This window comes from Lissotriton helveticus, chromosome 11 (assembly GCF_964261635.1).
Source record: "Lissotriton helveticus chromosome 11, aLisHel1.1, whole genome shotgun sequence".
Taxonomy (NCBI): Eukaryota; Metazoa; Chordata; class Amphibia; order Caudata; family Salamandridae; genus Lissotriton; species Lissotriton helveticus.
In genome coordinates this window covers 215,327,329-215,340,587 of record NC_136072.1, presented here as the reverse complement: position 1 = coordinate 215,340,587, position 13,259 = coordinate 215,327,329, and the positions used below count along the sequence as shown (strand labels likewise).

Genomic DNA, 13,259 nt, shown 5'->3' with positions numbered 1-13,259 from the left:
CGCAAAGAAGCACAAGTAAGCGAGAAAGAAAATGACTCTTCTACTGAAGAGGTAGACGACGAGAATACCGCCAGAATAGCGTATGTAGGTAAATCTAGATTTCCAGACCGACATTCACGCCTGGAACACAAGGAAGTCTTTCGTCATCCAGCACCAGAGCAAGGTTCTCTAGAACAAGTATTTCAAGCTACCGATCACATTCTGAAATCACGAATTGGTTATAGTGAACTCAGTACTATGCATGAACAAGAACTAGCCCGATCAGCAGTCCGATGGATTACTGATTCTACCACTTTTCCAGACGAAATAGTGGCACAAATGTTTCTGAAACTGCCCCCAGCCGAGCAGCGACTGGTGGGTATGTATATGATCCAGCACCTCATTACGCTGTATGAGGGTCAACATTCTGATCCAGGTCCGTTACATGATGTCCTGAACGAGTTACTCCAGTATAGATGGAAAGGTTTAGGTACTGATTTAATTAGTGTCATTCTAGAACAGCGCCACAAATACAGAACGTTTTTGAACCCGCATTTTGTTCACGTCTCACCTCCAGAAAGTAAACCGTTTTACATAGATAGACAGCATCCGCTACGAGAAGTACACCCAGTTAGGACACCAGATGGTGAAATGCAACGAGTATTTGTTTACACCCCAGTTACCAAGATGGAACTCTTAGAGATGAAGAAATTAATTCCCTGTCACGACAAAGATCCAGCAGGGTTCCACCGTGAATTAAAAGACATGCTCCGTATGGGAGAATACACGTATCCAGATATTATTAAAATGTTAAAAGTCCTGTTGCCCGCAGGGGTATACGAAAAACTCAAGGAAAAGGATTGGGAGGTGGGAGAGAAAAAGATCGATTGGACAGCTCTAGAAGCTGAAGATAAGATACGTGTACCAGGTACCGGTCTTGGAGACAAATGTAAAGAATTACCAGAATTATTAATACAAGTTTTGCCAAGATTATTAGCCACTAAAAAGGAAGACTGGGATGCAATCTCAGCCTGTAAACAGAAACAAGACGAAGATACTAGTGATTTTTATTCTAGATTTGAGAAATGTTTTAGCATCAACAGTGGTTTGAAGACGAGTAGCGAGTCATACCCTCATCTTTTTGTTACTAAATTAGTCGAGAATTCAAGTCCACAAGTTAAAAATCGAGTTTTGAAAGTCGAAAGTACTTGGCAAGCTAATACCCCGTCCCAAATGCTTCAGATGCTTCAGTACCACCAGAATAGAATCAGAGAAGAGCAAGAACACGAGAGAAGACGTATGAAAGACACGAAAATGAAAGTACTAGTTGCACAATCTGTTCCACAAGACAGTCAGAAGAGGGGTACGAATCAAGCCAGTCATCCTGCAGTTCCTGTTAAAGGGACCTGCAATTACTGTAAACAACCAGGTCATTTTATAAACGAGTGTGCAGTTCTGAAACACAACATAGCCACTGGTAAAACTAAAGAAAGACCACGTCCGCCTAGACAAGAACAAGTTTCACAGACTTCTCAGCCACAGAATGCACAACAGACAGTTCCAGCACCGCAGCCTATCGCTGCAACACAGCATGTTACACAGCAGATGTACCAGTATGCTCAGTCAGAGTATCCAGAGTATCAAGCGTATTCATGAAACAGCCTAGAGAGGGAGGTAGGCTTGCCTCTTATCGAGATTCCTGTAGATCAAGAGGGTCCCTATGTTCACAGTCAAGTATTAGGGAAAGACAGAAAGTTTCTGATTGATACAGGGGCAAGTAGGACTACCATAAGTCGCGACGAGGTTCCAGGGGCTCCGCTCTCAGGCTCAAGAAATGTTTCCCTTGGATTTTCAGGAAAGCCAATTGTTAACGAGATATCAAAGCCAGTTACTCTTGAAGTAGGTCCATTGTCCCGAACTACTGACCTATTACTTACGAAATCATGTCCAGAAAATTTGTTAGGCATTAAGACACTGAAAGAATTAGGTGCAGTTATTTGCTGCTCCCCAGAGGGAATACGTTTGTTTTTACGTGACTTCAAGGGTCACTATGTTTTACGAGATTTTGATCCAAGATTGTCTAATGTTCCGCAGCATCTATGGGCGCAAGGTCCAACTGATGTCGGTTTTATGCAAATCACACCCTATCGTGTGACTCTCAAGCAAGGTGTAGTGTTACCACGAATCAGACAGTACAGATTGCCACCTGAGGCTGTAGCAGCCTTGTCCAAAATTATTGACGAGCTCATGGCTCAAGGAGTAGTTGTAGAAACTGACTCCAATGTATGTAATTCTCCTATCATTCCAGTCATGAAACGTACTGATCCAAATGCACCTCCAGTATATCGATTAGTGATTGACCTTCGAGAACTCAATAAATGTATTATTCCCCAGTACCCAGTTGTTCCAGATATCTCTTCCCTATTGACAGCCATTGATTCTGAAGCCACATTTTTTACAGTCATAGACCTCAAGAACGCGTTTTTCAGTGTCCCCATTCATCCAGACAGCCAGTTCCTTTTCGGATTCTGTTTAAACGGAAGGAGCTATAAATTTACACGAGCTCCTCAAGGTTTCACAGAAAGTCCTAGCATTTACAGTCAAGCACTTAAGAGACAACTAGACAATATTCACATGCCAACTGACACTGCCCTGCTCCAGTATGTCGATGATCTACTGATCACAGCCCGTTCTGAACGTGACTGCGAGCAAGCATCACTTACAGTTCTGTATTTCCTAGCCGAGATGGGGCACAAGGTGTCCCCTTCGAAGCTTCAATTCTGTGTCCAGCAAGTGATCTACTTAGGCCACTTACTGTCCAAGTGGGGTAGGCAGTTGACACCCGATCGCATCCAGTTAATAGCGAGTCTTCCTCAGCCCAAGACCCAGAAGGAGGTACGTGCCTTTATCGGCCTTACTTCTTATTGCAGACAATGGATTCCTCAGTATGCATTTCTAGCCAAGCCACTGATACAGTTAACGACACAGGAGGCAGCCGTATCGACTGTCCTCCCTTGGACATCTGAACACACACTTAGTTTCAATGAGTTAAAGAAAGCCTTATGTCAAGCTCCTGTTCTAGCTACACCGAACTACAATAAGCCTTTTGCACTTTTTGTCACAGAACGTGATGGTACAGCATTATCTGTTCTCACACAAGATAAAGCAGGACAATACAAGCCTTGTGCTTATTTTTCGAGCACACTAGATCCTGTAGCCCAGGCTCTGCCTGCGTGCCTCAAGTCAGTTGCAGCCACAGCACTAGCTATCAGACAAAGTGATTCCATAGTATTAGGACATTCCTTGACAGTACAAGTTCCACACTCCGTGGAAGTTCTTCTAAACCGAACCCAGACTCAGCACTTGACCATTGCACGTTTGACAGGTTATGAATTGACACTGTTCCAGCCACACATAGAAATCAGACGCTGCAATGTTCTGAATCCTGCTACACTGTTACCGTCAGTTACTTCAAATCCTGCCACACATGACTGTGTGGAAGTAGTTAACACCATGACAAAGCCAAGACAAGATTTGACAGACATTCCATTACCAGATCCCGACCTGACACTTTATGTGGATGGTTCATGTATGAGAACGAGTACAGGAGAACTAGTAGCCGCGTATGCAGTGACTACTGACACTGAAGTTATAGAGACACACCGTATTGACACCCTGTCTGCTCAAGCAGCAGAGCTAGTTGCTCTGACTCAAGCCTGCATACACGCCAAGAACCTGAAAGTTAATATTTATACAGATTCACGCTACGCATTCGGAGTTGTACATGACTTCGGAGTGCTCTGGCAGGAGAGAGGTTTCATGACTTCTCATGGAACCAAGATTCAACATGGTCTCCTCATTCAAGCTCTGTTAGATGCAATACATTTACCGACAGCTATCGCTATCATGAAGTGCAAAGCACATACGAAAGTCACTGACATTATTTCTCAAGGTAATGATCTAGCAGACAGAACAGCCAAGCTTACAGCACAGACACCAGACATACCAGTTAACAAGACACCGACATCCACTCTAGAACAGACTACTTGTATGACAGTTAAGGACCCCACTCAAGATATCATAGACATCCAGTCACATGCTACTCCCAATGAAATCAAGAAATGGTCCGAACAAGGAGGGGTCCAGACAGATCAGGGATGGTTGACGAAGGGTAGAGCCACATGGTTTCTCCCCGACTCAATGGTTCAAGTCATTATCAATACCGCACATAGTCCTGCACACTTAGGAGAAAAAGCCATGTTAGACAGTATCCAGAACATTTGGTTTAACAAGCATTTACGAGCTGCAGCCAAGCAGAAAGTCCGTACTTGTATGATATGTTGTCAATTCAATCCAGGTAAAAGTGTCCCGGTGGAACAAGGTGTATTCCAGCCCCCTGACCACCCTTTTGAAGTCCTCCAGATGGATTATATTCAGATGGAGCGATGTCGAGGTTTCAAGTATGTCCTTGTAGTTGTATGCGCTTTGTCCAGGTGGACAGAAGCATATCCAGTCCCAGATTACACAGCCGCGACCACTGCCAAGCAGCTGGTTCGTGAATATTTCCCCCGCTATGGACTCCCTAGGGTCGTGTATTCTGATAACGGCCAACCATTCTCATCTGAATTAATGAAGCACGTTTCCCTTTTGTTAGGGTACCAGTGGAAGTTCCATTGTGTACGCCATCCAGAAGCAGCCGGTCTCGTAGAGAGACATAATCAAACCTTGAAAATCCGCATTGCCAAAATCTGTCAAGAAAAAGGTGTAGACTGGTTAGTTGCCCTGCCAGTCGCTCTGTTCTATATGCGCATGGTCGCACATTCCAGATCAGGTCTGTCCCCTTATGAGGTCGTATTCGGCCGCCCCCCGAATATGTGGGGTACACCTAGACCCCGAAGTATTACAGATGTTTCCAGTAATATGCTGACAGATTACCTAGCTTCCTTGATGTCTGCCCTACACTCTTGTCGTTCACAGGTTGCCGCCGCATTTCCAGACAATACCGAGGTGAAACCGCATGAAATTGTTCCAGGAAGCTTGGTTCTTGTCCGGAATTTTGATCGTTCAAGTCCGCTGGAGCCTCGCTGGAAGGAGCCGAAGTTAGTCCTCCTAACCACCCGTACTGCCGTCAAGTTGGAAGGCAGGAAGGGGTGGGTGCATCTGTCGCATGTTAAGAAATTTCACGGACTGAGACCTAAACAGCTCAAAGACACTTCTACAGACACTTTTAAGTCCGAACATTTGCCTATTATCAAGGACTGTCCCGCAAATGACATTGATATCAAGCCCTCCCTGTTAGAGAAAACTCCGCAGCAGGAGTATAAAAGTAAGCTACGGTCTAGTAAAATAAGTCAGCCAGTTTAATTGTCTAAGTCCTCCCCTAGGTGAAACGGTTAGACAGGTATCTGACATGTATGAAATAGACCCCCATAGTGAGAGAGTTAGTCAAAACTCAATCCGATGTATCGTTTTTCTAAGTTTCATATTATTTTTGAGTTTGATGGTTAGCTGCACGAGTTATGCATTTCATTTATGTTTTCCAATTTCTCATGTAAATAAATCTTCTAATGCTACAGTAGAGCACACGTTTAGTGATCTGCCTCCTCACGAGTTATCCTATCGTCTTGCTATGAGAAATAATACCTTCATCAGAATGTTACATTATTCACACCAGACCAGCAATGCCACTAATTGTTGGGTGTGTGGTCGACTCCCCCCTTTCCAGACACCGAAGGGAGTTCTGCCACTTTTTCCTTATCCGTTCTCACATAATGGCTCATGTGGAGCCTGGTCCATGTTAACGTCATCCTCAACTGATATGTCCCTTCTGAACAGTACATGTTTTCCAGACAAGCAAGGTCTTCCCCACAGAACAGGGTTAGATCTAGAAAATGAAGTTTATAATTTAGGTAATTATTCTTCGAATTTTATGGTCCTGAATGTTCAGTCTGATCCTACTCCAGACTTACCTGCTATTTCAGTATTACCAGTCAAAGGCGAATTATGTGTCCGAAATAACGGTTCCGTACATGTAGGACATAGTGATTGTACTACTATTGTCGAGTATAGTGACAGTGGGAAATCTATTTTCAAAGCTTCACGTCATTCTTATTTTGTTTGTGGTCAGACCGCATATGTTCGTCTGCCCCTCGATTGGGAGGGAACCTGTTACATTGCCTTCCTACTGCCACCAGTTTTCCTAGCCCCATCTGATTATCACAGAAACACACATCTAGTACAGATTAGACACAGAAGGGAGATCGAGTCCCCGATTGTCGACCAAACTGAAACTGCTCTAGAACAGTATACAGATTTCAATAGAGGATTCTTTTTCTTTATAGGACCTATCCAGAATAGTAAGTTAATCCGTAGATTAACCAGAACCCTTGAGGCAGTAGTGAATGAGACTGCTTCTGCCCTAGGTAACTTAACCGAAGAGCAATCTACTATGAGATTTGTCGTGCTCCAAAATCGTCTCGTTCTTGACGTCATACTGGCCGATAGAGGAGGAGCATGTAGAGTCATCGGATCTAGTTGCTGCATTTTCATTCCAAATAACGCGCCGTCTGTTTATTCAGCTATAACCAGACTTCATAAAATTGCCCATCAGTTACACCAGGATCCAGGCACCTGGACATGGTCCGGTTGGTTTTGGAGTATTATTTCTGCCTGGGGATGGAAAATATTGTCACTTCTAGGTATTGCAATAGCGATCATATTCAGTTGCTGCCTCTGTATACAATGTGGCCCTGCGATTTGCGGCATTTGTGCTACCTCTTGTATTCCTAGTCCCAAGTCCCGTCCTAAATCCAGTTCCAAGAAAATTCGAGACGAACAAATGATACTGTATGAAATGATAGATGGTATCATGAATATTGATGTTTCCTGATGGAAACGTAGTGACAAGGAGGGAATGTGGAAAAGTAAATTTTGCCATGTTCTGTGTCCCTACGTGTTCCCCATGTTATGTTATATGTGCACGATTAATATGCATATGTATTCCCTTATGATCAATTAAAGACGCAATTACAGTTGTGTCCAACTCTAGTATGCCAGTTCCCGGTTTTCGTGAATACAACGAATATCAGGCCTATGTAAAGCTGCGTTGCCACGTTTCACAGTGTGCACGTTATTTCATTATAAAGTCCCCGTTCCTAGGCCTCAAAAGGGCCCAGACTCAGATTCAGCTCCTGTCTCCTGAACCCTCGCTGAGGAGCGATGCAGCCCCCACCTGTATCCCTGACCCTTCACTTACTTCCTGCCTCAGAGTGCCCGGCTCGGCCTGGCTCTGCCTGCCAGTCTGCCAAGAGTATGTTATGATTCCAGTTATCAGTCCAGCTCTCCTCCTCTGCATTCCTAAGCTACTGAATCGCATCAATAGTTTCAGTCATCGTCTAGCCTTTACGTCTCCATGTAAGAGAAATACTGTATTTATGGTCATTTAATATTCCTCAACACACACTACATGTGGAATAATGCATGCACCAGTCTTAGTGTCTGTTAGCCTTTGCCCTGATAACTTTTTGATTCTATCAACATGTTCTCTAAACATCAGATACTAGATAGTGTTTAGGTACATGTCGCTCTGACTCTCCAGACTTTCGTCTCTCCTTCTAGCTCAGAAGTCATAGCTCCCAGCTTCTACCTAGTAACACGTCACTGCCAGCTTGCGCGCACCAGTAGGTCAGAGGTCCCGGCTCCTTAGGTAGCCCCCTCCATGTTTCCGCCCCATTTATGACATATTCTGTTACGTTTGGATCACATGTCTATGTACACGCCTCTTGTCACACCTACTTTCAGCCTTATCTTTCGCGACTGCTACAAACCCCTCCCACTGCTACGCCTACTGTATCCACTGCAATGCAATTGTTTTAGTATATATACTTGTGTACTGTTATTAAGTGGTGTGCAGCGCTAGCCATCCCAGATCTTGCCCGTGCAGGTTGTCCTGTTCCTGTCCTCTATGCTGTATTAAACCTGCAAACTCCTACTACCTCGAATCTTGACTCTTATTTATTGAGCTATCTGTTATTGTTATATCCAGTCAAAAATAGAGGTATTATTTATTTATTTACCACAGAACCCTTGGTGCCAACCGGAATTCACTGAAGTCTATGAGTCAAAAAAAGGATGGTGAGCCTATAAATAAAGAATTGAAATAATCCAGGTGACTAAAATAGTAGCCTGCACAACAAGATGTCAAGATTAACTCGAAAGGAATGGAAGAATTTTAGGTAGTAGTTTGAGCACCAGAACACAGGTGGAGGATAGTTTGCTTATCCGAGGAGGCAGAAAGAGCTCTTCCTCAAACAGAAAACCCGAATTTCATGCAGAGAGAACATACATTGGTTAGGGGCTGATTGGGAAGACCAAAAGCAAGTATGAAGGGCATGAGGAGTAATCTAATGAGAGAAGATTAGAATATCTGTTGCTTCTGGGTTGGGCTTTGAAACTTCACATCCAGTCATCCACTCGTACCATTCAGATCTGAAAACCAGTGCCTGTATACTACGATATGTAATTAGGAGACTTTGTGGATTACTAATAGTATGTAATGCATCTGTGTAATGTAAACATGTGTATGCTGCAAGTATGTTAAATTACACTTGATAGAAAAAAGGACTATGATTCATGTCCCAGCCATCCATTGCAACAGTCAATTTCTCCCCATTTAGCTTTGTGCTATGTAAATACCAAAACATACACACATATGAACACATGTACAAAATCGTGGTCTTCCTTCAGGTGTTCTTTCTAGCCTTAGTGGATATGACAGCAGGTTGCTTGCTTTCACTCAGGCCATTTCTTAGCTGTTCCCTGCATTGCAAAAGCCTAAGAAGCCAGCCCACAAAAATGCACTGCATCCAAATTGAAGGAGTGTTTGTTGGCCCTGGATCTCTGCCCGTCACCCAAAGTGGGAAACCCTTACCTTTTCTAATGAGTAAGCTCCATTTGTGCTTCAGGAAGGAGCTCCATCTATCAAGCCATTGTGTGCATCTCAGGAGCAGAGCTTCACATGTTACTGTTTCTCATCATTGTAGACCCAGAACGTGGGGGTCACATAGATATTGAATAGGGTCGGGCTCAAGCAAGAGCCCTGGGGCACCCCCATGCTTAGTTTAACAGTACGTGAGCTAAGGTATCCTCGTAATGGAGACCCCTTCTCATTGACGAATGGTTACCATCTCCTTTGACTTGGTGGTAAAATATTAATGTTTTGTGACCGGATTACACTCTCAAAACATTAATACACAAAGAAATGGGTATTTTGAAAGGACCCCTTTAAACACCCTTTACAAAGACCTGTTTGATATTTATTCGCCAATCCAAACTGCGATTATGTAATGTGTTACCGAATCACAATTTGAGTTTCGCACATTTAAAAATACCAGGCTCCGATTTGAACTTAGCGACTGCCATATTGCTTTGTAAATGAGGCCGATATTGATTAATAAAATAGTTCTGGCGGATAGTCAGTTTATTCAATGTGAGTGCGTGTGTAATACTTACTGAATCCCTGCGTCCTGGAGTTAGCTAACCTCTGCTGCTAAGCCTTTGCATAAAAATTGCCTCATTAGAGTTCTGTGTCTTCGTTGTTCTATTTAAATTAGGCTTCACACATGTACATGAAATAGATTCACAGCATTGGGAAATAAAGATGAATATATTCTGGCCATGAAGACAACATTCAGTTCATAAATCGTTCCATACATTAAAAAAACATATGCAAGTAACCCTTAATAAGCTACATATAATGTACGATAACGAATAATGCATTTAGACATATCATTTAGACATATAATTTTTAGAGGAGGTTTCTTGGGTTTAGTTACATATTTAACATTTTTCAAATATATATAACAGCAAACAGTATTTTCTAGAGTATGTCGTCGCATTAGGGGTCTGAAGATACAATTTGGAACTTACCACACGTGTAACTGTTCCAAACATCCAACTTAATCCAGTCATTTTCCATCTTTCCTCGGTGTTTTCTGGAAGAGGTTTGTAAAAACAATACGCCACAAAAATAGCAGCGATTGTGAAGAACAGTAATTTCAAGGCCATGAAACTGGTCCAGTTAACGGGCGGCATTTGCAGGTCGACCTATAAACCTTTTGGTCCCGTGCTTCAAATTTACAAAATGCAGGCAAGAGGGGCAGTTTTATATGGAGGGGAACTGGGGGGTCATATCCCTGCCCAAAATCTGCTGACTACCGAAAATAGATTCATCAGGCAGTTGGCGGCTTTACCAGTAAGCACCCCGCTCCTCCCGATAAGACTGGACCTGGGTCTGAGACCAATCACGGAAGAGCTAGGACTAAGACCAATAACCTTTTGGCGCCGCATCTGGAGCACGCCAGAACTCGTGAATTATAGGACTGAGCTCCAAGAGATCCTACGCCTACCCAATGCAACACAAATCCCATGGCTGAGATTAATGTATTCTGGCCAGGAAGACAATCTTCAGTTCATAAACCGTTCCATACATTAAAAAACATATGTAAGTTACCCTTAATAAGCTACGTATGATGTAAGATGCCGAATAATGCATTTAGACATATCATTTTTATAGGAGGTTTCTTGGGTTTAGTTACATATTTAACATTTTTCCAAATATATATATATATATATATATATATATATATATAGCAGCAAACAGTACTTTCTAGAGTATGTCGTCGCATTAGAGGTCTGAAGATAACATTTGGAACTTACCACACGTGTAACTGTTCCAAACATCCAACTTAATACAGTCATTTTCCATCTTTCCTCGGTGTTTTCTGGAAGAGGTTTGTAAAAACAATACGCCACAAAAATAGCAGCGATTGTGAAGAACAGTAATTTCGAGGCCATCATAAATTACCCACTCATTCAGTGCTGCTCGAGGTAAATCTCCTTCTAGCCAGAACAATCACACACGGGGTTTCACTACAGTTGCAGCTTTCATCTGACACCTGGTGGAACTTGGACTCAGGTTCCCTCTGTCCAATAAGAGGAGAGCAGGGGTTTGGCAAACCACAAGCAGTCCATGCTGTGAATTAGTAACAAGGTTTGCACAAGGCAGTTTCAAGAACAGGCGTGCTAGCCTTTGTCTCAAGGCTTTATCTGTGTGGCCTGGCAGAGTGCATGGTTATGCAATACATTCGAGTTCTGCTTTATGATTTAGCATTTTACAAAATAAGAAATCGTAATGCTCAGCAAAATAGATTGCCAACAATTATTCCTTAAGAAAAAATCACTGTATGTATAAACAATTATTTAACTTGCTTTCTTGCTTCTAAATCTGATGGGGCCAGTAACGGCAGTTACCGCCCTTTCGGGGCTATGTCACCCGTGGAAACACGACACACCTGTTTAGTTTCAGCAAACAGAATTTCTGGGTGGGACTTTGTGAAGAATTAAAGAATTACCAGGGGAGTAGAATTACTGAAGTTGGATTACTGATCCCTCCACTAATTCCTCTTTTCTAAGGGGACATTCAGGGCACGTTAGCAAAGTACTCTCCAGAATTCAAGTTCACTCTGTTAAATACTGGGGAAGCATGCAACTGGGCCTCTCTGTTTATGGACTGGACCTGTCTGTGATGTATGATTAAGAGGTTTGGTTTTAAACCTTCTTTTTAGCAGGATGCAATAGCTACATAAATACAAACAAATACATTTAAGGCAGTGCTTAATTTGTGAAATAAATAAGGGCAGGGGTCCTGATGGATATCGGGGTTGCTGAATACTGGGGCTGTCTGGTCTGGATTGCACACTATTCCTCTTTATTACACCACTCTACCTTCCTTGTCCATATATTTCACTCTTGCTGGTTCTTTTTCATTCCTGCATTCTGAATTTGTGACCGTTTTCCCATCTTTCTGATCCTCCTCCTTTCTCATTTTCTACATTTCTGCCTCTTGTCCTGGATTAAAGTCACGAACCCCAAAAATGTGTGCCGATGGGCCCCACTTGCAACCACCAACACAAATAAAGCACTGATTTGAGGCTTACACTTGGAATCCTATGACAAAGTCAAGAGCTCATGTCTCTTTTCCTATTGCCCCAAGGACTACTCTCAGTTGCACAGCAGAAGCAAATTTGTGTGAATCACAAATTTGCAACTCATCTTTAAAGCATAGCAGCCTTTACAACATATACGGCCAGGGAGGGTTGCAGGTTGCCAAATGATTCTCTGCTACAGGATGTCCCACCTACAGAATATTCTGTAGCACAAACAACCTACAGAACATCCTATACCTACAGAACATCCTTTGGCAAGAAATAGTGACTGAGAGCGGGTCAAGTAGATTTAATCTCACAGTGGGCAAAATCACAAAACTTTGCTTACATTCACCAGAGGAAATGTATATACATTAACATACATATGGAAAACATGTTGACCCACAAATACTCAAAATCAACTGTGGAACTTCATTCAATAACAAGAAAAATAATTATAATATTCATGTATGTTGACAATCTCCAATCCCCAAATAGTTTTCAAGCAGTTAATATATATCATTTATTTTCAATCTTTTAGGAAATAACCGAATAAAGGGGCAAATATGAAGAACATCACCAAACACAAAACACTGTTGAAATAAGACAATCAAGCAATTCCCTCCACATGAGTGGGCTATAACTTCAAATGCCTGGGAAGCAGAAAATCAGAAGCTACTTGAAACTCTCACTGTGGGATTGAATGCAAAACATAGACATGGTTGCCATCACTATATTCAACTATGTGCTTAAAATGATGCACCTTGCTTTAGACTAGGATATTTGTACAAGAGTGTTGGAAAGTTTTTTTGGGCTGGTAACAGGACGAACCAGGAAAATTGAAACACCATGCACACTTAAATGCAGGGGAAATTTGAGTACCTGACGTAGAGCCATTCGGCCTGATTTGGAGGAGGACAGTAGCAGCATAGCTGCAGCAAAAAGAATGATATCTCATGCATTCATTCACTGATATAGAGGGTGAAGGAAGGAGGTGATCCGAATGATGTTGCTGTTTGTCCTGACCTGGGGCATATTCAAATGGAGATAATGGAGACATGCCTCATGTGTTTTTGCTGGTGTTAGATGCTTTGGGCACTGTGCCACTGCTGTCCAGTGCCACAGTGCGAGTGCTCCCTACTGTAAATTGATGTATTGATTAGTGGTTCCATGATTGGATGTTTGGTTTACTTGCTAAACCCTAGTACAGTGCACTGAGTGTGCCCAGGGCGTGTAAATCCAAATGCTGCTAGTGGGCTTGCAGCACTGGTTGTGCCACCCACAGAAGTGGCCTTG

The 13,259-nt window shown here is 42.7% G+C and overlaps 1 protein-coding gene across 2 annotated transcripts in view; it reads right to left on the bottom strand.

Annotated features, from left to right (window-relative positions):
* The window catches only part of LOC144792500 (arylacetamide deacetylase-like), a 197,934-nt gene extending 186,967 nt beyond the window's left edge, over positions 1-10,967 (bottom strand). Inside the window, exon 1 of one of the 2 annotated variants that reach the window (XM_078667548.1) lies at positions 10,696-10,967. In XM_078667548.1, coding sequence (XP_078523674.1) covers positions 10,696-10,836 — 141 coding nt within the window. In that variant the 5' untranslated portion in view covers positions 10,837-10,967. Of the gene's footprint in view, positions 1-9,906; positions 10,273-10,695 lie in introns of those variants that run through there. The other variant, XM_078667549.1, reaches the window with a different exon arrangement.
* Between the last annotated feature and the right edge of the window lie 2,292 nt (positions 10,968-13,259).